The 24380-nt window shown below is 38.5% G+C and overlaps 1 protein-coding gene across 8 annotated transcripts in view; it reads left to right on the forward strand.

Moving 5' to 3' along the window:
* LOC150082865 (uncharacterized) overlaps window positions 1-23947 on the forward strand; it is a 175930-nt gene extending 151983 nt beyond the window's left edge. For all 8 annotated transcript variants that reach the window (XM_090377634.1, XM_090377637.1, XM_090377640.1 and 5 more), the window contains one exon: window positions 19917-23947. In XM_090377634.1, the coding sequence (XP_090233760.1) occupies window positions 19939-23715 (3777 nt within the window). In that variant the 5' untranslated portion in view covers window positions 19917-19938 and the 3' untranslated portion in view covers window positions 23716-23947. The remainder of the gene's footprint in view (window positions 1-19916) is intronic.
* Window positions 23948-24380: the final 433 nt, after the last annotated feature.

Here is a 24380-nt window from a genome sequence, read left to right on the forward strand (position 1 = left end):
ATAAATTGGGATTAATTCCAAAATACCCACTTTTTTTTTTTTTTTTTTTTTACTTTGGAGTCGTGAAGTGTCCCGGTTAATTTTCAGTCCCAGTAAATCGAGAGTCTACTGTTTAAGTACTGTCTCTATTTACATGGCAGGAACAAGTGGGCCATAGTTTAGATCAGGGCATTAAAAAAAAGAAATCACTTTAAAAATTTGAGTTTACGGAGGCCCCCTCTATCATGAGGCCTGAAGCTAGCACCTCATGTGCCTATTTATAAGTACGGCCCTGCTGTTACCAATAGTTGCTAAGACCATAAATTGATTCATAAGAATCCAATGTTCCTAAGTGCACATAATTGAACTATAGTGCATTGTATAATTAGTGGACACAATTTAGTATGTTTTATTATTTATTAAATATGATCATTTTTATGGCCGAACTTTTTGGAAGCGGCACCCCCCCCTTGCCTGGCACCCGCCTGCAATGCAGGCCCGCTTCCACTGACCCTGTCTCACGGTCTCTCTGTGTTCAGTGACTCTCCCCCCCCCCTACATTTTTTAAAAGAGTGTTCAAGTGACTATTTGAACTGAGGACTATATCAAAACTTTTGAGACAGGATGCAGACCTCATAGAGCCTGCCTATAGGCTCAGATCATAGTAACACATATATGGGAATTAATGGATAAAAAATATATGTTGGATTGCATTACAAAAATAACGAAACTACAATACAAACAAATCATCACAATAAAATGCCTCAGTTACTGTAATGAATGCCTCATAGCCAAATATAATGTCAAACATTTATTTATATTTTAGTTTTTATGATGAAGTTGCATAATTATTCACTGATATCCTAAAGTTAAGTTACAACTATAAAGTCCTATTTATAAAGGTTATAACAAATCCTGTTGTAAGGTGCATTAAATTTTCTGTGCAGTAAGCTCTGTCTTGTAGCGCATAGAAACCTTTTTAGCACATTACACTCAGACATTATTGCTAATGGTCATGTCCCCTGAACATTTTTAATGATTTCAATTCTCACTCATACCAGCAACATAAGCTAAGTTATGAGAGATATTACAAGGTGAACAGTAATAATGAAATTTTGTTAATATGACACTTGAAATTAAGTGAGATATTCTTGTAGTTTCAAAAAGAAAATTTGAGATTTTTGAAAATGGCATCACCTGGATTGTGGGAAACCATGATTTTCTCTTTTCACAATAGATCCTAAGAGGGAGTGTTTTGGATTCTTGTGCAAGTAAAAATGTGTATTGCCATTCTGAGCCTCACTTTAAATGTCTTCATGTGTCCCCACCAGCAGTGTGCATCCCACAGTTTGAGGTCTGCACTACACCACAAATATATATTAATGTTGACCCATTGGTCTAGCCCAGTGGTTTCAACCTTTTTTTAATAAAAGCACCCCTAAGTAATTTATTTTATTTTGTGGCACCCCTACTCAATTTTCTACCTGTTAGATCTGATGTGTGTGTGTGTGTGTGTGTGTGTGTGTGTGTGTGTGTGTGTGTGTGAGAGAGAGAGAGAGAGAGAGAGAGAGAGAAATATTAAAAAAATATGTTATATTATAGTTATTACAATAGAAATAGTTATTACAATAATATAACTATAAACAAAATTACGATTAATAATACAAATTATATATATATAATAATTTTATTCTTTATATAGAGGAATTAAATAAACATCAATTATAGATAACCACAAAATCAAAAAGATACCTTACACCTTTTTATAATGAAATAAATATATAAATAAAAAAAAAAAAAGTTCAAGTAACTTAAACCCCAAATTATCAATTTTCAGGGGTGCCCCAAATTATGTGGCACCCCTGAAATGTTGCGGCACCCTGTTTAAAACTACTGGTCTAGCCTCTAAATATTGCATAAAGCTAAATGGATTCCGTGGTGTAGAATTTGGAGGGATGCAGGAAACATTCCTGTGGCCCCTATGATGCCTCTTTGTTAGAGCCAGGTAGTAGCCATTGTGGGAATTAACTCTTGGCCAACTTTGAACTTGCCTTCAAGATTTACTATGTTAAAATAAATGAGGATGTCAGGTTTTGTATAAAAATTTATTATTATTATTAGCCTTATGGTGCAAGGAAGCCGAGGTTTATGCTTCACCAGGGAAAAAAAAAAAAGGGAAAAAAAATTCTGAATTACCCTGAGAGAGAGGTAGAAGGGAATTGCCAAGAAAAAGAAGAATGATGATATCCAGCTTAGGACCCTGGGTGTGCCAAGCCCATACTCACCAGATGTGAGCCCCTGGGGTTATGTACTCATGTTCAGAAAAATACAAAAAGTATGATTGTAGCTTAAATTTTGGATACCAGTGCAGTTTAGAAAAACTGTATAGTTGTTATGAATATATTTTATCTTACAGCTGATATTAATTCAAAAATTAGGACTGTTTATTTCAAAAAATTTTTTTAAAATTAATTTCAAATTTTGTGATATTGAATGTTCAGTGTCAAATGAAGGGAAACATCTATTAATTGAGATCCAGCCTTTTATTTGTTTTTCAGTTGTGAAAATGCTTGCTTGCATATATTTATTAGGTATACAGGGTGTCTCAAAAATATTGGTACAAACATTTAGGGGAGGTAGGTAACATCCAAAGGAATGTGAATCGCATAGGAACCCATAACCGGAAACGTCACCGTAAGTTGGTAGACGACGTGGTAGTTGCCGCACAAAGAGCATGCATCGATATACGAACTGTGAGCTGACAGACATGCACCTAGTGTATGGATTAGCAGAGGGCAATGGACGAGCCGCTCAACGAATTTATGGAGAACGCTTCCCAGACAGACATGTACCGGACCACCGTTTGTTTGTGAGTGTGCATCAAAATTTGTGTGATTGTGGGTCATTTAGAGGTAACAGGAGTAGTGCAGGCAGACCATGTTTGATGCGAACTCCCGCCATAAAAGAAAGTGTGTTGAATGCCGTCCAGAATAATCCTACTACCAGCACACGTGCCGTTGCCTCTGCCTTAGGAGAGTCTCGTAGTGACACTCCTAAGGAGTGTACCTGTTAGATCCGATTAAATCAGCGTGTCTGGCACGACGATTCCTTACACCCCTTTCATCTCCAAAGGGTTCAGTTATTGCTCCCCCAAGATCATCCTGCATGTGTGGCTTTTGCGCAGTGGTTTCTCCAAGAAAGTGTTCAAGACTTGAATTTTCCAGCCTATGTTTTATTCACATATGAGGCTTATTCAATCAGCACAATGCTCACGTGTGGGCTCGCGACAACCTACACGGTGTGCGCCCCCATGTGGCACAACATTGCTTCGCAATAAATGTGTGGACAGGTATGGTTGGTGACTGCTTAGTCAGCCCATACCTGTACCATCCCACATGAACTCCACTAAATATCGGATCTTTCTTGAACAAGTTCTGCCAGAGTTACTTGACGATGTTCCAGTAAATGTGACACGCAACATTTGGTTTCAACATGACGGGGTTCCTGCCCATTATGGAAGGTGTGTTCGTGACCATTTGAACAAGCGTTTTGGGCGTCAATGGATTGGCTGTGGTGGATCCATTGCCTGGCCCCCACGCTCACCTGATTTATCGAGCCTTGATTTCTTTCTGTGGGGCGGCTCAAATCTATCGTGTATGAATCGCTTGTGGAGACAGAAATGGATCTCGTGGCGAGACTCGTCTGCGTTGCTGCTACTGTCAAAGAAACTCCAGGTGTGTTCGACCGTGTCTGCCACTCCATTCTGCGTCAGTGTCATGCATGCATTGCATCTCATGGTGAAACCTTCGAGCATCTGTTGTAACATCATGAAATGCATCCATCTCGAACTCCATTGTTAATAAATGTCAAATAAATGTTTGCCACTAATTACTGTCTTGTGTCATTTTTGCTTCTTGTGCCTCTGCTACTACTTTCCCCGTGACGTTTCTGGTTATGCAATCCACATTCCTTTAGATGTTACCTACCTCCCCTAAACGTTTGTACCAATATTTTTGAGACACCCTGTATAAGGGGATATTGAAAAGTTTCTAACCGCTCATAGAAGGAATGCTGGAAAATTGTGAAAACCCATTTATTTTTCAAAATAGGCCCCCAAAAAAATTCATATTTTTACTCAAGACAGTTATTGATTGCATCCATTACAACATTTTCAATGTAAAATTTTTGTCCTTTCAAGTCCTTTTTGAGATTTAGAAATAGAAAGTAGTCCAAAAAGAGCCAAATCCGGTGAGTAGGGTTAGATACTGTATGCACTGGTGCATTGTCTTTATGCAAGATGATTCTTTTGGCCAATTTCCTGTACCTTTTGAGCTTAAATTCCTCACAGAAACGTTTCAGTAGGTTAGAATAATACTCTGCATTGATAGCAGCACCTCATTCCAAGGAAATCAACCATGATCACTTCTTCTGCATCTCAAAAAACAGAAGCCATGACTTTCCCAGCTGACTTCTGCACGTGACTTTTTAGGAGAGGGTGAAGAGAGTTGCTTCCACTGTTTTGATTGTTTTTTTGTTTCAGGGTCGAAGAATTGTACCCATATTTCATCCACAGTGACACACTGCTCCCAAAACAGCTTCATTAGTTTCAAAATGCTGCACAATCTCATGACAACACCTCACTCTTTCCTGCTTCTGATCTGCATTCAGTGCTTTAGGGACTCACCTCGAAGTAATCTTTGCTCCTAAAACATTCACCATAATATTGTGAGCTTGCTTGTGAAAGATGTTGAATGTTGCCTTGATGTGCTTAGATGTTTTTCTGCAGTCTTGCATGATCAGGTTCATGAATGGCATTCCAGATGTGGATGCTGCACTGCAGGGTGCATCTTCAACATTCTATTGCCCACGCTTAAATTCTACAACCACAGTTTTTGACTGACATATGAAGGTCAAGATTCCCCTAATGTTTTCTGCAAGGCTTCATGAATTTCTTTCAGCGACATTCCCTTTAAATGAAGGTAATCAAAGACTATGGTGCTTGATTCAACAGGTGTCATCTTCATTCAGTTTCTACACTTCAACACCCTCTGTAAAGGAGAAGAATATAGTTACAAACTTGAAATTTTCTGTGAACACACAAGAAGTCAGCACAGATTGGCAATATTGTCTTTCATGAAAACCTTTGCAATCTATATTGGACTAAAAACTTTTCAATTCCCCTTCTCCAGTCCCATTGATAACTGAAGAATTCTTCATCACAGCTGTGGTTAGCTTATCACAGGCAGAGGAAGTATCCCCCTCTCCATTAAACATTCTAAATTTTTCAGCTTGCATAACATAACAAATCAGTCTTAGGACACACTTGTATAGACATAATACATGATAAAGGCTGTGTAAACCTAGTAAACTTTGTCCAGAGTAGTCAATACACCAAAAACAACAAGCCACTCCATCCACTTAGTTGCACTGTCCCTGCATTTGTCTTTGGGATGCACTTTGACCTTGGGTTCCATTCAGGTGGATTTTCAGACACTCTTGTAGTAACTTATATCAGAAACTCAAACAAGGACAAAATGTTCAAGTATTTTTTCAAGTTTCCCTGTGAGGGCTGTACAAATTTTTTTTTTGGGCTACGCCCAGCCTACAGGCTGTCGGTTGGGCACCAGTATTACAAAATATGACCTTCAGATGCCTACATATCAGTATGCATATATTTAAGAATTAATTCATTAAGGCATTCTTATAGATATGTGAATGCTTATAAGTGTTATAAAGTGTATTTCACCAACAAAATGTTTTGAAGCGATTGTTTTTCTTACCTAAGGTCTATTATATTCTTCCATGTATGCATGCACCCACAATCCTATGGGAAAAGATTCAGTTATGATATCTAGGTGATCATATTTCAAATAATGGTGTAAACCCTTTACCCAGGGTTCAACAATGTTGACCCGATTCACCAGTGAGGCAAAAATTCTATTTAGCAGACATTTCCTCCACGAGTAGTGCCATCGTAATTGCTCCACACTAACCTGTTTTCCATTATGCAGATAATATACCTAGAAGAGTTAATTTTTTTTTTTTAGGCATATTTTATTAAGCATGTCTATCCTTTTCATTAAGTGGTGCACTCTTTCAGTTAACAGCATCACATTTGTCACCAGGTCCATCAATATCCATCTCAGAAACTTCAGTCTTGCTGGGATTTTCATGCACAATTGTGTCTTAGATGTATTGAGATTGGTCCATTGACCAAATAACATCTAGCTATTTAGTGATCCTGTGGGCAGAAAGAGCACATTGATGCAAGAGGCCAACAGAAAATGATAAGACTTGTGCAGGAGTCAAAAAGGCTACAGTCAATCAAATAACAACTCAGCACAGTAGTGGTAACCAAAGAGCACATTTCAGAATGTGCAACTCAATTGTACCTTGCCATGATTGGAGTATTGCAGCTCACCAAACTGGGTCCCACTCCTGTCAACAAAAAACAAGATGTAGTTACAGTGGGCTTGGGAACACCGACACTGGAGGATAGGAAAAACAATTCATGGCTGGCAGATCCCGGTTGCTGCTGATTCACACTGACAAAACAAAATATTAAAAAAATAGTATGAGTGCATGAACCCATCCTCCCATGTATCATCAATGCAGGTTGGTGGTGGCAGTGTACTGGTGTACAGATTGCTTTTGTGGTGCATGTTGGGATCCTCAATACCAGTGGAGTAAAGTTTGGATATTTCAAGCTATCTGAAACTTGTTTCTGACTAAGTACATCCCTTCATGGCTGTAGTGGGTCATGTTACAAGGCCAGAAATGTACAGAACTGGTAGCAGGACCATGAGAGTGTATTCAGTCTGTAGTCATCAGAATTCAATTGAGATCTGCAACCAGTCAGTATATATGTGAATATTACAAGTATCAGTGGGTAAAGTACCTGCCCGGCAACCCAAAGGTCGCGGGTTCGATTCCCGCCTCTGGCTTGGATCAAAGTACTGCAAAAACCTTGGGAGGTGCAATATGGCCACAGAAGCCGATGCGCCAACAACTAGCAAATCAAAAAAAAATAATAAAATAAAAAATACAAGTATCAGACATATCAGTTTTATATTAATGAAAGCTGTTATTTCACTCCATTTATAGATTTATTGGCCTATTTCAAGAAACTAAATGTTATGTATGCAATGTCTACATTACATTATATTTCAGCTGCATTTGATTACCAAATAACATGCCACAGCGATTTAAAACTTTATATACTATATTGAAGAAATGTTTACCGATTGTTTGTTTGTTTTTTTGGAGGGAGTTGCACGCAGGATATGGGTTAGCTTGGTAATATATTTGGTATAAATATCTAGGGGAATATTCTAAATCAAAGTCCTGAAATTTTGATAGTGATCAAACTGTTTCAAATTTATCACAATGTTTCTGTGAGGGTGTCAGATCTGAGAACATCCCAGATACCAATAAACTGTCACTGACTTACACTTATGTTCATTAATATTTGCATATAAATTATCAGGAGACACATATGCCTATGGTAGATATAAGTAGTCTGTAGTCAAGTGACAAAGGAGGTTAGGCAAGCAAAGGCAGATGAGAAATCTTTAACAAAGGATACAAAGAAAAGCAGTAAAGACTTCTTTACTTATGTAAACTCTAGAAGGAAGAGGATTAATCAGATTGGTCCACTTGATGTTGATGGTTCAATTGTTGATTCTGCTCAGGTAGCTGACAAACAATGAGTATTTTGCATCTACATTCAGATGTGATGATTTATTCAGGGAGGGGAATGCCAGAAGTTTCAAACTCTGGCAGGGAGCTAAAGGATTTTTTAATAACTGAGAGCAAAGTGGAGGATAAATTGCTGAAGTTAAACATAAGGAAGGCAACTGGGGTGGATGGGATCTATCCAATTATATTAAAGGAGGCAGCAAAGGAAGTAAGCAGGCCATTAGTCATGATTACGAGGACATCCTTAGACTCAGGGGAGGTCCCCACGGACTGGAGATGTCCAAATGTTTCCCCAGTTCACAAAGCGGGATTGAAAGGTTACACAAGTTATTACAGACCTGTTAGTTTAACTTCTGTTCTAGGGAAATTAATGGAGACACTGGCTAAAGAAGCACCGCAGGATCATTTAGACAAGACTGCAGTTATAGTTTAGACACAGCATGGGTTTGTTAAGGAGAAGTCTTGTCTGACCAATTTGATTGGATACAATGAGGTCACAAAGGAACTGGATGCAAAAAATAATTTTGATATCATATACTTGGATTTTAGAAAAGCTTTTGATACTGTTGCATATGGAAAACTACTGTACAAGTTGGACAGTATGGCATTAAGGGTAAGTTGCTACTATGAATAAAGGGATGTTTGAGTAGGAGAAGACAGTGAGTGGTAATCAATTGACACTGCTCTTCATGGACTAATGTTATTAGTGGAGTTCTGCAGTGGTCCCTGTTGGTCCCATTGTTGTTTTCTGTATTTATAACTGATATTGATGAAGGTATATCAGGCTTAATGACCAAGTTTGCAGATAATACAAAGGTTGCCAGGGTTGCTAATGGCAGTATGCTACTGCAACAGAATCTAGAAAAGTTGAGCAGATGGGCTGAGAGGTGGCAACTGAAGTTTAACATTGGAAAATGCAAGTACAACATATGGGTAGCAGTAGCCCCAGAGTAATGTACCATTTGTGTGGTACTACACTCAGGGTAGTGGAGAATGAAAAAACCTGGGGGTAATTGAGCAGTGCAGACAAGCTGCAAGAGTAACTCATGGGGTCTTGTCAATGATATGCAGGAATTTTTCTAGCAGGGATAAGGAGGTGATTATCCCTTTGTATAAGGCAATGATCAGGCCACACCTTGACTACTGCATACAGTTCTGGAGGCATCATTTTAGGAAAGATGTTGAGCTACTAGAATAAGTAAGAGAAGGGCAACGAGATTAGTGAGTGGAACAAAGGGTTGCTGTTATGAAGATAGGTGTAAGTTTTGCAAATTGCAGCATCTGGAGATTAGGCACCTGTGAGGCGATCTGATTGAGGTGTGTAAGGCCTTGAATGGTTTGATCAAGCCCAATGCTGAGAATTGACTGCTTAAATAAATTCAAGTTAGAACTAGACAAACATTTGGAGCAAATGGATTGGTGAAACGGGAAGGGTTTTTTTTTTTTGGTTTGGTTGATGCTAAATAAGCTTGCTTTCTTGCATCATATGCTTTTCTTAATGCTAATATATATAAATTTGTTTGCATATAGGGTAGACAGAATTGGACATTTAAACCTTCTCAAGGACTTACAAATCATATGCCAAAAATTTGACATTGGTCTGATATGTTCTTCACCAGTAATGCCCAAACTTCTGTTTTTGTATAAAGTTTGTTTTCTCAAAATTTTACAAAATAAAAAAAAAAGAAGGGAAGGCAAATTTCTGTTGGTCTGATTTTAATGAAATTTTAGCTCATTCAACAAATCTTTATTAAAACTCCTTAAAAATCAAGAGCAAATCTTTATTATTAAAAAAAAAATTATGAAATTTGTGTACTGGGAATTAAGTTGTTACATATGGACTGATGGATGGACATGGTGAAGACAGTAAAAAAAAGGACTGAAAAAGAGAGGAGAAAATAAAAAGGTTAAAGTTCTTTCAGTATAGATTTGACTTTTAATTTGTATCATTGATTGTAATAGAGTTGTCTGCAAACAAACCATATCTCTCATTGGTGTACAAGGTACATCAACACTCCCACTCATAACTTTTTTTTTGGGGAATGGCTAGTTTTATTAAACACTTTAATCTTAAAATATATATTAAGTGGTGGTAAATGTATGCCATGTCCCCTCTTGTATAACTTTATTAATGCATTTTTGCAATTAAATATTATTCATAATTGTATCCTTTTATGTTAAAATGACAGGTGGAATCTCAGAGTGCACAGTTTTAAATTAGCTTACCTTCCAGATGATAAGATGTGCCACATCTTATCATTTGGAAATTCTTCATAATTAAATTCTCACTCACACATGTTACACAAGAATGATATACAAGCTGATCAAAAAAAAAAAAAAAAAAATGCACCTAGTATGCTTTTGAACTAAGACATGGGAATTTTATGCAACATTTTCTAAGAAGAAAAGTGTACCAAAAATTAATGTGCTTCTAGCCTTTACTGTAAAAAACGAAATAATTGGATGTACACGGTCAACCTGTTCATTGTGTGACTTGTTCTGATTCACTTGCTCCAAAATTAGTATTAAAATTGCAGAACAGTGTAAGGAAGCACAGCTTATGTAGTATGTACCATAAAAAAACAATAATAAATTAGTTTTAAAAAAGTTTATTTCACACAGAATATAGGGGAGAAATCTGATTTAAAATCAGATTTCTACCCTATATTCTGTGTGAAATAAACTTCAGATTTCTCCCCTAAAATTAGTGGTATACATGTAAAGAGGTAGATGTTTCAACGTGCCCTGTACACCATGTAGGCCAGATGGGCTTACATAAGTAAAGTGAACAACACACTTAAAAGAAGACAATATAATAAATGATATCTAAGAACACAAAGGTGTTCACACCATACAATGTGTGATATATAAATTTCTTTTCAACCTCCTGAAATAGCATAAGCGGGCATTTCTTAGAATAATCTAAAAAATAATTGGTGAGAAGTTCTATGTTGTTATCTAGCTCGTTGATTTTAACTTTGTCAGCTAACTTCTTTAATGGTGCAGCCTAATAATACAGACCTTAACATGAATTTACTACAAGGTGTGTCACAAAATTAATGAGACTGATTTTATAAAAATAATTTCTACAACTGAAGATTTTACACAAATTTTTTGCATATGCACCCAAATGCTCTGTTAAAATGTCATGGGTGCCTCGGTGACTTGTTTCCAGTTCACCTGCCATCAGTATCACAGTCAGGCACAGGGCCCTCACCCTCTCCACATTCTCCTCTGTTGTTGCCAAGGCAGGTCTCCCTGTGTGTGGGATCCCCATAAGCTCTTTTTTCTTTTTATTTTTTTTCCCCTCGTACGTAGGGCTTACAATACTGGTATTTCAGTATTTTTAATTTATGAAACCGGGATACCAGTATTCCAAAAACAAATGTTTTTCTGAATAAATTTTGATGAAAATTAGGTGCAATAAAGTAAGGAAAAAAATAAGTACTGTAATTACTTGAATTTGGTCATGTTTTAAATAAACTTTTATTACAATAATAAATATTCTGAAAAAAATCATTAAAATACAGTTATTCTAAAAACAAAAAAATACATAGTGTTACTGCAAAGTTTAGTTATGTTTAAGCATCCGCACTACCTGTCCGAATAAAGTGAGCTCTTAAGAAACATAAGCAATCAATAGTATGATCATTTAAAATGGATCTAATTTTGGTACATACAGTATTTGATTAGCAGCAGAAAACGCCCTTTTGGATTCTATTCTATGGTACTGAGATAATTGTAGACGATCTCAGTTCATATTTTCTAGGCTTTGAACTTTTTTAGCAAAAATAGTTAAAAGTATCTCATTAATTTCCGACTTGAAGTTCATCCTTTAAAATCTCATTGGAGTCAGGCAATTTTTTATTTTGGAAAGAATTTGCAGAACACTGATGTTCTATTCCATGTTGATCTTCCATGGTTGAATTATGTTCATCATTTTCTGAAGGAGAAAGACGTTTTTATTAAGCGAAGTATAATTTTCATTATAGTATCTTTACTGATTCTGGGAGAGAGCAAAGAGTGGAGATAAGGAATAGCCGACCGGGCTAGCCAGGTGGGTAAAGTGCCTGCCTGGCAACCCAAAGGTCACGGGTTCGAATCCCGCCTCGGGATTGGATCAGAGTAAAATGCAAAAACTTTGGGAGGTGCATTATGGCCACAGAAGCCGATGCGTCAACAACTAACAAAAAAAAAAAATATATATATATATAAGGAATAAAGAAGAGAGCAAAGAGTGCAATTAAGGAATTCTTCACATATATAAATGCAAAGAACAGAAAGACAAATCAGATGATTGGACCCTTATGTAATGGACATGGGATAGAATCAGATAACATAGCTGAAGTTGCAGATGAACTCAACAGTTAGTTTGCATCGATATGTACATAAAAAAAACCTTTGTATCAATGAGATATTATGGAAGTGAAGTTAAAAAAAAAAATGAAATTAATGATGTTGAAATTTCAAACGATTATTTAATAAGAACTTTTGTGCCTACAGGCGAATAAGGCTCCTGTGGTGGTGGTTTTATAAAGGAAAAATCATGTTTAGCCATTTTGACAGGTCACTCATGAGCTGGATTTAGAGAGTAATTTCAACATTATTTGGATTTCAGCAAAGCATTTGACTCAGTCCCACATGAGTGGTTACTTAAGTTGGAGCAGGCTGGAATCATAGGGAAAATCCTTAGATGGATAGCATGATGGCTTGAGGGCATCAGGCAGAGGGTTGTGATAAATGGTTATTCCTCAGATTTGGTTAATGTAAGAAGTGGGGTTCCCCAAGAATCAGTATTGGGACCGCTGTTGTTTTTCATTTTCTTAAATGACATCTATGAAGGAATGGAGGGCGTGAGGTCTAAACTTGCAGATGATATAAAGATCAGTAGAGTAGTTAATGATCGTCGCCAAGCAGAGCTTCTTCAGAGTGACCTAGATAGACTTCCGAGATGGTCAGAAAAGTGGCAGCTATACTTTAATTCAGCAAAATGCAAGGTCTTACACCTGGGCAACAGCAACCCCAAAATAACTTATACACTTGGTGGCGTTGAACTAAAGTCAGTAGTGGAGGAACGGGACTTGGGAATTATGATATGGTCAGGCATGAAGTTGTCCGAGATTGTGGACAGGTTGCAATGTTGCATGATGTCCTATCGATGATTTATCGAACATTTGCTAGTAGAAATAGCAACGTCATAATCACATCATAAAGGTGATTTTATAACCTTTGTGTGACTAAATTATAAACAATTGTTTTTTTAAAAAATTAGTACCGAAAAACCGGTATTTTTTGTATCGATACTGGTATTTCAATACTGGAAAAAAATGACCGGGATCCCGGTATTGTAAGCCATACTCGTACGTTTCTGTCATTGTCCTTTCATTGAGTTTGATGCAAAATTTGAGGCGTAACATTTTCTGATATTCTTCCATTCCATTTTTTGTAATGCAGTTCACGAACATGTTACTTATTTCATGATAATTCTGTGCACACTGAACACAATGAGATGTGACTACTCATGTTGTGTGGGGGTGTTCAGCTTACATGCTGATATGCAGTATGCATATGCATGCACAGTGTGACATACTCATACATGATCCTTCCATGGTGTATGCCAGTTATGATCTTTTGGATTATTGGTATTCTCCTCTCCCCTCCCCCCCTATACATACACACTTCCATATTTTGTTGTTGCAATTCATACCACAGTTTGAGAGATCCTTCAAAATACTGGGTGAATCCTAAACCCAGTTGCCCCTATTAAAGTTAGATCTCCTAATGTTTAGGGAACCACTTCTAGCTACTGATGGAATTTCTGCTCACTGTCATAGTCATTGCTGGCTGCAGCAAGAAGTTGGTACATGTGCCTTCCCTTATCTGAACTTGGTTCCATATTAGCCTTCAGTTTTCTTTTGGCCTCACTGACATAGTTTGCATTGCAGGCACATTATTGATATTTATATACTACATGTTGTTGTTTATTTGGTTTTTTTTTAGGAGCATTAGCAACTAAGGCCATATTGCTCCGGGTTATGCGGTGGTCATTCCCTGACCTTTCCGCATCCTCTGTAATATACTATATAACTTCAGATCTACTGCTAAGGATGGAAGAGGATTTTTTTTTTTTTTTTTTTGATTTGGTAGTTGTTGGCGCATCGGCTTCTGTGGCCATATTGCACCTCCAAAGGTTTTTGCAGTACTTTGATCCAAGCCCGAGGCGGGAATCGAACCCGCGACCTTTGGGTTGCCGGGCAGGTACTTTACCCACTCGGCTAGCCCGGTCGGCTGGAAGAGGACCATGGTATAAATTTCCTATAGTTAGCATTAGTTGTTGTTGTTTGGTTTTTAGGAGCATTAGCAACTAAGGCCATATTGCTCCAGGATATGCGGCGGTCATTCCTTAACCTTTCCGCATCCTCCGTATTTGGTGGTGACGGGCTCGAACCCCGGTCTAATCAAGAAGCGTGTGCTACGCACTGCTGCTCCTTCCCACCTGGCTACGGAGGCGCGTTAGCATTAGTAGAGGCATATGATGCAAGAAAGCAAGCTTATATAGAATCGGTCAAAAAAAAACACACACATTGCCATTTCATCCATCCACTAACTCCAAATGTTCATCTAGTTCGGCCTTGAATTTATTTAAGCTGTCAACTTCTACAACGACAGTTGTAAGTTTGTTCCAGCAATGAACCACCCGATGGCTAAAGGCAAATTTCTGCACGTCTTTTCTACATCTGCCCTTCGCCAATCTGAATTTATGTTCCCTCAGATGAGTAATCTGTGCAAGAGGAAGCATCCCATCAGCATTGAGCTTGCTCAAACCATTCAACACCTTATACACCTCAATCAGATCACCTAGCAAATGCCTAGTCTCCAGACATTGCAATTTGCAGAACTTAGTCTTTCTTTCTGAGAGCAACCCTTTGTTCATTCTCTATACTCGTTCAAGCAGCTCTACATCCTTCCTAAAATAAGGCCTCCAGACCTGTATAACTGCAGTCTTGTCTAAATGATCCTGCAGTGCTTCTTTAACACGTATGCAGGACTCAAGGTGTGGCCTGATCATTGCCTTATACAAGGGGATAATCACCTCCTTATTCCTGCTAGAAAAAATCCTGTATATCATTGACAAGACACCATGAGCTACTCTTGCAAACTGTCTGCACTGCTCAGAAAACTTCATATCTGACTGCACAATTACCCCCAGGTCTTTTTTGTTTTCTACCACCCTGAGTTTAGTACAACACAGTCGATACGTTACTCTGGGGTTACTGCTACCCATATGCAGTACTTTACATTTGTCAATGTTAAACTTCAGTTGCCGCCTCTCAGCCAATCTGCTCAACCTTTCTAGATCCTGTTGCAGTAGCATACTATCATTAGTGTCATTAACAACCCTGCCAACATTCGTACAGTATCATTTGCAAACTTGGACATTAAGCCTGATATACCTTCATCAATATCATTGATAAATACAGAAAATAACAGTGGACCCAACACAGACCCCTGGGGGCACCACTAATAACATTAGTCCACGAAGAGCAGTGTCCATTGATTATCCCTCTCTCTCTCTCTCTCTCTCTCTCTCTCTCCCCTCCCACTCAACCATCCCTTTATCCATACCAGCAACTTACCCATAATGCTATATTGCTCCACACTGTACAGTCGTTTTCCATGTGCAACAGTACCAAAAGCTTTCCTGAAATCCAAGTATATGATATCAAAATTATTTTTTGCATGCAGTTCCTTTGTAACCTCGTATCCGATCAGATTGGTCAGACAAGACTTTCCCTTAACAAACTCATGCTGTGTCTGAACTATAACTGCAGTCTTGTCTAAATGATCCTGCAGTGCTTCTTTAACCAGTGCCTCCATTAATTTCCCCAGAACAGAAGTTAAACTCACAGGTCTATAATTACTTGAGTCACCCGTTGATTCCCCCTTTATGAATCTGTGTCACATGTGCACATCTCCGGTCCATGAGAACCTCCCCTGAGTCAAAACAAGCTCTCATAATTATGGCTAATGGTTTGTTTACTTCCTTTGCTGCCTCCTTCAATATAACTGGATAGATCCCATCCACCACAGGTGCCTTTCTTATGTTTATCTTCAACAATTTCTCCTTCACTTTACTCTCAGTTATTACAAAATCTTTTTTTTTTTTTTTTTTATGAAAACCCCATACACGAAAGGTATCAAAACCTATAGTACTTAGTACCGTGCATGGGTTGAAGAAGAAGTGCGGCGCCTCCGTAGCCAGGTCGGAAGGAGCAGCAGTGCGTAGCACACTCTTCTTGATTAGACCGGGGTTCGAGCCCGTCACCACCAAATACGGAGGATGCGGAAAGGTCAGTGAATGACCACCGCATTTCCCGGAGCAATATGGCCTTAGTTGCTAATGCTCCTAAAAATCAAATAACAAACAAACAACAAGAAGAAGTATGGGGGGGGGGGGAAACCTTGTGGTATTTCACCGGTTGATGAAAGTCATCTACCACTTTTGATTTAACTCCCTGCCAGAGTTTGATAAACTTCTGCCATTCCCCTCTCTGAATAACTTCTCGTGTGTGAATGTAGTTGCAAAATACATCAGTTCTCGACTGTCGAACCATTGATATCAAGTGGACAAATCTTATTCATTCCCTTACTTCTCCAAATACGGAGGATGCAGAGGTCAGGGAATGGCCACTGCATATCCCCGGAGCAATATGGCTTTAGTTGCTAATGCTCCTAAAAAACAAACAACATCCCTTACTTCTAGAGTTTACTTAAGTAAAGAATTCTTTGCATCCTTTGCCAAACAAAACATGAAGTGGCATCTGTCAGACACTGCATGAGCATTTGAGTTTCAATTCTAAGAATGAGTGACATTGAAAATTATGAAGAGTACTAAAAGGTTAAAAATTTTGTTGTTTTGGAAATCATAATTAAACAGTTTCAGTTCAAATAAAAATTTATTTTTTATAATAAACTGGATCGCATAGGTGCATTGTTATTCAAGGAGGGGAATGCAAGAAGTTTATCAAACTCTAACAGGGAGCTAAGTGATTTTGTAATAACTGAGAGCAAAGTGGAGGAGAAATTGTTGAAGTTAAACATAAGGAAGGCACCTGGGGTGGATGGGATCTATCCAGTTATATTAAAGGAGGCAGCAAAGGAAGTAAGCAGGCGTTTAGCCATGATTATGAGGGCATCCTTGGGCTCAGGGGAGCTCCCCACATACTGGAGATGTGCAAATGTGTCCCCAATTCACAAAGGAGGTTCAAAAAGGTGACACAAGTAACTATAGACCTGTTAGTTTAACTTGTGTTCTGGGGAAAATAATGGAGTCACTGGTTAAAGAAGCTTTGCAGGATCATCTAGACAAAACTGCAGTAATAGTTGAGACACAGCATAGGTTTATTAAAGGGAGGTCTTGTCTCACCAATTTAATTGGATACTATGATGTGGTCACAAAGGAACTGGATCCAAAAAATAATTTTGATATCATATACTTGGATTTCAGGAAAGCTTTTGATATAGTTGCACATGGAAGACTGCTGTACAAATTGGAGTAGTATGGCATTAAGGCCAAGTTGCTACAATGGATAAAAGGAATGGTTGAGTGGGAGAGAACAGAGAGTGGTAATCAATGGACACTGTTCTTTGTGGACTAATGTTATTAGTGGAGTTCCCCAGAGGTCGGTGCTGGGCCTATTGTTGTTTTGTATATTCATCAATGATATTGATGAAGGTATATCAGGCTTAATGTCCAAGTTTGCAGATGATACAAAGGTTGACAGGGTTGTTAATGATAGTAAAGACAGTATGCTACTGCAACAGGATCTAGGTAAGTTGGGCAAATTGGCTGAGAAGTAGCAACTCAAGTTTAACATTGACAAATGCAAAGTGCTGCATATGGGTAATAGTAACCCAAGAGAAAAGTACCAACTGCATGGCACTACACTGAGGGAAGTGGAGAATGAAAAAAGCCTGAGGTAATTGTGCAGTCAGATATGAAGTTCATTGAACAGTGCAAACGTGGACTGCCAGAGCAGATCATGGAGTCTTGTCAATGATATATAGGAATTTTGCTAACAGGGACAAGAGGTGAATATCCCATTGTACAAGGCAGTGGTCAGACCACACCTTGAGTACTGGGTACAAGTCTGGAGGCCTCATTTTAGGAAGGATGTAGTTGCTAGAACGATTACAAAAAAGGGCAACATGATTGGTGAGGGGAACAAAGAGGTGCTCTTACCAAGAAAGGCTTAAGTTCTGCAAGTTGCAGTGCATCAAGACTAGGCACCTGCGAGGTGATCTGATTGAGGTGTATAAGGCCTTGAATGAGTTCAGCAAACTCGGTGCTGATGGGATCCTTCCTTGTGCTTGGATTGCGAACCTGAGGCGACATAGATTCAAATTGAGGAAAGACAGTTGTAGAATAGATGTGTGGGAATTTGCCTTTAGTCAGTGGATAGTTGATTGCTGGAACCGACTCCCATCTCTTGTTGTGGAAGTTGATAGCTTAAATAAATTTAAGGCTGGGCTAGACAGTCATTTGGAGTGTTGCGGTTCTTATATTTTTGGCTAATACTGCATAAGCTTGCTTTCTTGCATCATATGCTTCAACTAATGCTAATGTGCACATATTTGTTCATTTTAGTGCATGAGTTACAGAGAGTTAAAGAATATTTAGGACTGCACATTAAAAATCAGACTTCTGTTGGTTATTGATTTGCCAGAGAGCTGTCTGTTTATATTAAATATTCTTTTAACACATCTGAAAAGACAGATCTATATATTTTAAATTGAAGAGCTACAACTTTTTATAGAAATTACTCTTAAATTCTTAATAGAAATGACTCTTAAGTTCAACTTGCAATTTAGCTGTGTTTACTCCAGTTCTGTGTAGTACTTTATATCTAAACTAGTACCACATTTAATTCTTAACATAAATAATTAAATTAAATTTTGGGAAATATGATAGCATACACTAAGATGCAGGGAAGATATGCCTGCATCTTAGTGTATGCTACCCCATTTCTCAAAATTTCACTTCACAGGAATATGGGAGTATAGAGATGACTTGATAGTATAGGAAATCATACTGCAAAGGTAGAAAACCCCCTTTTAATAAATAAATATCCATTTATTAATCTCAAAAATAAAAATTAAATATTCCATGCAAATCTACTCTGTAAAGCTGAGGCTAGAGGTGCTTACTTGGATACAAATAGCATAAACTTGCTCTTAGGATGAATGTTGATTTTCAAAGTGCAGTAATACTGGTGAAAGTTAGCATGATCTGGTAATGATTGAGTCCTTGCAAAAGGTTATGGCACAATATCTTCACTATCCAAGATGGGTGCTAAGCTTTTTGATAGTTTATTAAACTCCAAATACAAATAGACAACTTGACTAATGTGAAATCTTATTTTGTTATTACTTGAAAGCTTTGTGCATATTTTGGTACATTCAGCAGTAACAATTGTAGACATTCCCATTGTGAATTTTGCTGCTTTTACATTACAAAACAGTCAGACCGATTTCTGGAACATAAACACTAACAGTTTTGCCTTTCACGTTTTGGCATTACTTAAATCTCACAGTATTATAATTAATGTTTGCTGGATTTTTGAAACCTATTCTATGTTGCTCCACTGACATTGAAATGTAATAGTTGCACAATATTCCAATGGCTTCAAAGCAACATTGTCACTACCAGAATTATAGCATTATTTCAATTATAAAATCAAAAACCAAGCATTTTATGTTTTGAAAACAGCAATTTGCATATATCAGAATTTCACAATTAATATCAGCAAACATTGTTTCACAAAACTGACCATGTTTCCCATGGTTGTATATAATACTCAGTGAAGCACAATACTTGTGCTAGTGATTTCTAGGGATTATTATTTTATTTTTTGGTTCGTTTTATATATATATATATATATATTTTTTTTTTTTTTTTTTTTGTAAAATTTTCAAAAAGTGAGATTTTTCAAGGCCAGATTAATGGATGTTACTTATTTGCAAATCAAATTGCTTCTTCCAACACATGTATTCTCTGCTTTGGTTACAAAGTAACATCCTGTTTTCAACACTGCAAATTTGAAAAGGGCAGCTTACTTAGTCAGTTTTTTTTTTTTTATATGTATATATATTTAAAATCTTTAATGTAAAGAATTTGTTCACTGTAAATGCATTTTGTAAAATTGGGAGTTTTACTAAATTTTTACATCTTGTTTCAGGGATATTCTATTAATAGGCAATATGTCCATTATTATTCGGCTCCAGAATCTCCCATGGATTGCAAATTCTGTAGATATTAGAAGATATTTCTCAGGACTTGGTATTCCTGAAGGTGGTGTTCATATTGTAGGTGGAGAAAAGGGAGATGCTTTCATTGCTTTCAGTTCTGATGAAGATGCTAGACAAGCTATGGAAAGAGATGGGGGTAAAATCAAAGAAGTTCGCATTAAGCTGCTGCTAAGCAGCAGAACAGAAATGCAACGGGTAATTGAACAAGCTCGAAATCAGAATCCAGTGGTACAAGCTTCTGCCAGTTCTTCTCCAACTGTTAAAGCTGCTGCAACTGATAGTGATAGGCGCAAAGTTCCTGAAAAGGGTACAAGTCCCTCAAGACGTAGGGAAAAGGAGAAGTCCCCATCTGGTACCAATAGTAGCAGTAGGGAAAGAAGCAGAAGATCCAAGTGGGATCGTAGCAGAAGTCGAAGTAGAAGCCCAACACGTCGATCCAGGGACCGTGATCGTGATCGTGACAGAGATACAGACAGGCGCAGTGAACGTTCAAAGCGAGATGAACGTCGAACTGACGAGTCTTCTCGCTCTAGAGATGAACGTAACAAAAATTCAAAGGAATCTACACCCCGTAGTAGTGGACAAGATCAGAGACGACAGGCAGTACCGAATGGTGATATGAATTTACCATTTAATTCTAGAGGTCCTACCCAAGGTCCACATCCTGATCCTAGATCAGTACACAACACAAGTACTCCTGTAAGTCATTTTGATTCACGAACAGCACCTTCTGGTCAAAGTGTGGGTTTTGAATCAAGTCACACAGTGCAAAGCCAGAGCAGTGGACAGCCACCATACTTAGATCCATTGCCTCCTAATCAACCTGGACAGTCACAATTTGGATCCAGAGTAATGCCACCTCAAGATAGCTTATCAACAAGCCACTTTGATCCTAGAGGATTTCCTGCTCAAAGCAACTTTCAGCAACCTCCCTATGAATCTAGAGGAATGTCTGCTGATAGTGGCTTTCCTGGTCCCTTTGATGATAGGCAGATGCCAGCCTCTCAAATGGGCCATCCACCATCCAGTTTTGAGAATAAACATGGCCCAACCAGTCAAGCTACTGAACATTTGCGCCCATTTGAAAAAAGAGTTATGAATACAGAAAGCGTTACCTCACTGTCAAGTTTTGACAAGAGATCAATGGATACAGGACAAGCTGATAGCCCTGTGAGTCCATTTGGAAATCGTTCCAAACCAAGTGGACAACAGAATATGCTTCCACCATTGCCACATCTCTTTGATAAAAGAGCAACACCAAGTTCTCAGCCTGCTGGCCTGTCTTCTCAGTATGATAAGTCATCAATTTCTCAGAATTTTCAAAGTGGTAGCATGTCTACACCATATGACAAAAGAACTCAGATGGCAAGCCAGCCTATGAGTTTAGGTGGACCATATGACAAGAGAGGACAATCAGCAAGTCAGTTAAGGAGCTCTCCAACATCATTTGATAAGGGACATATTTCTTCTAGTCAGACTATAGGTTCACAATCACAGTACAGCAAAAGGCCTATGGGTATGCCAGTTGATCCTTTTATTCCAGAAGATATACCCAAATCTGGAAGGGATTCACGAATGTCAGCAATAGGAAACAACCCACCATGGCCAAGAGACATGCCTCCTTCACAGAGTGAAAGAGGACCATGGGATGAAGGCAGAAGAACTCTCTTAGCTCCTCCACTTAGTGATGTCCCAGATCGTTATGCTCAATCAATCCCAGAAGAACGTATGAGAGATATTCCAAAGATACCTCCAGAGAGGAATATTCCACCTGGAAAAGTTCCATTTGGAATTGATGAAAGAGATCAGTTTGGACCTTCTTTTGATGCTCCAATTCCTGAAAAACGAAGAATGTTATCATCTAGCAGATCTGGTGGCCCAGATAATTTTGATAGAGCTTTTCCTTCCACTCAGAGGACAGATATGAGGAGCCATGGCTATGGCATGGATGATTTGCCGCCAAGAGGAAGAGAGCCATTGATTGGAGGACCACGGAGATCCGGCCCACTTTTAGATAGAGAAGAACTTCCTGGGCCAACCCCTAGAGCACCACCTAGTCTTTGTGTTGAGGTTAGAGGCCTTCCCTATGATTGTAATACAAACAGTATTAGGCAGTTTTTCCGTGGTTTTAGCATTGCACCTGATGGGGTAAAATTTGTTTATGATGAGCATGGTCAGCCAACAGGCATTGGATATGTCAAATTTACTAATGAAAGGGATGTAATGAGTGCCCATAAGAGGAACTTGCAGTACATGGGAAACAACTGTGTCGAGGTGCTTTGGTGCCCAGAAAGTGCATTTGATAATGTTTCAATGACAGCCTCTAGGAAACCACCACCACCACTTCCTCATTATACACGAATGTTCAAACCTCGTGAGGAAGATCTGTGTATTCTTCTGAAAGGTTTACCATACTCCTGCAAGGAAGAAGATGTCATACACTTTTTTGATGGATTAGGTATCTTGGATGTATTCATTGATTATGATCACACTGGTAGAGCACTTGGAACAGGTTTTGTTGAGTTTGGAAGCCCGGAAGATTTTCATTCTGCAATGGGCATGAATGGAAATATGATTGGCCATAGGTATATCGAAATATCAGTTGCAAGTAAAGATATGTTAATGGCAGCTCGCAGAAATTTAGCCCCAACTCCACCAGATGGCCCACGTGATCGTTTATCTCAAAAGGAATTTCTTCCACCCCCAGTCAGTGGTCGTGCACCACTTGACATATTGCCCTCACCGTCACGTATGCCTGGTAGCGGTCGGCCACCCTTGTGTGTGTCACTTCGAGATTTACCTTTAGCAGTTCACGATAGAGATATTGCTGATTTTTTTGCTGATGGAGGTGTTGTTCCTCGTGCCATTCATGTTATGCTGGGTCCAAACAAGATGCCATCAGGTGATGCCTTTGCAGAGTTTTCCAATCCTCAAGAATTTGAATGTGCTCTTAAGAAAAATGGTCAATTTTTAGGAGATGTACCAATCATTGTTTCCCCAATCTCTTATTGGGAAATGGTAGACATCTTAGGAGGTCCACAGAATGCACCTGGGGTGCAGCCACTTTTAGATAATCCTCCAGATGATGATCGTAGCTTAAGACGCCCATTAATGGAGCCTCCTGATAAAGGAAGAGGTTTGATTGATCTACCAGACAGAATGCTTGAGCCCATGGATACAGATGATGCCAGAATGCTACGTGATCCATCTCTTCATGATGCTGGTAGGTCTTTAATGGATACTGATCGTAGGTCTGAGAGGTTATCAGATGACATGCTTGATCTTCCCATGAGTAATCGCCATTTACCGCCAAGAGGCAATGGACCTCGCGGGTTTATGAGGCCTCCTTTGGGACCAGGTATGAGGCCCATGCGTCCTAATTCTAATGAACGTCAACCAAGAGGACCTTTCCAACCACGATTCCGAGCACCACCTCCTGACCGAGCACGTGTCATGCAACTAGATATAGGACCAGAAAAATTTGGTAAGCCAGGTTGTGTTATCGCTTTAAATAATGTTCATTTTAATGCAGGACTAGAAGAGTTACTGGACTTTTTCTCAATGTTTGGACTTACCAAAGAAAATCTTATTAGGAAATATAATGAAAAAGGACAGCCAACTGGTGAGGCTAGAGCTGCATTTAAGACACCAGAAGATGCACAAAAAGCCCTCAAAGAACTCAATATGAAGCCCCTGTTGGGTAGACCAATTTCCATGTGTCTTGTTTAATTTCATTATTACACAGGCTTGATTCTGCCATTTTCCATTGTTATCAGTTTCATTGAATTTGTATGTATCATTCTCCATTATGATTATATTGTATGGCTTCTGCACTGGCCCTGAATATACAAAGTTCACCGACTCATCATCAGAAGCATGAAGTGCGAACATGAGAACATCTCATGATTGTTTGTACTGGTACCCATTAAAGTTTGTACAGTTCATAAATGTGTAGGTTTTAGATCTAAATTACACATGTTTTTGTTGGTATAACTGAATGCAATCAGTATAATTTTTAGTACATAGTTTCAGTTAGAAAAATGTACCTTTGTGTAATAAGAATAAAATTTTGATTTTTAAATATACCAGTAATGTTAAATTAGCAATTCCACGAACTATTTATTTTGTATCTCACTACATTACATTTTCATTTTTCGAATACAAGGTTTGACAATTAAATTCCAGGACTTGGTCCTTGCGCACAAATCAAAACACGTGATAGGGTCCAACATGCCATCAGAGGCATCAAGAAAGAGGACTGACAGGGTGGAAAAGGAATTGGAGGGGAAAGGCAGGCCTGGTGTTGCCCAGGAACCCCATGATGGCATTCAATGCCAGCACGTAGCCCCTGGAATATTGTATTCAGGTCTGGAGGGTGCACCGGTAAAATGACA

Source organism: Mastigoproctus giganteus, chromosome 7 (genome assembly GCF_048544385.1).
Source record: "Mastigoproctus giganteus isolate SK-2022 chromosome 7, ASM4854438v1, whole genome shotgun sequence".
Taxonomy (NCBI): Eukaryota; Metazoa; Arthropoda; class Arachnida; order Uropygi; family Thelyphonidae; genus Mastigoproctus; species Mastigoproctus giganteus.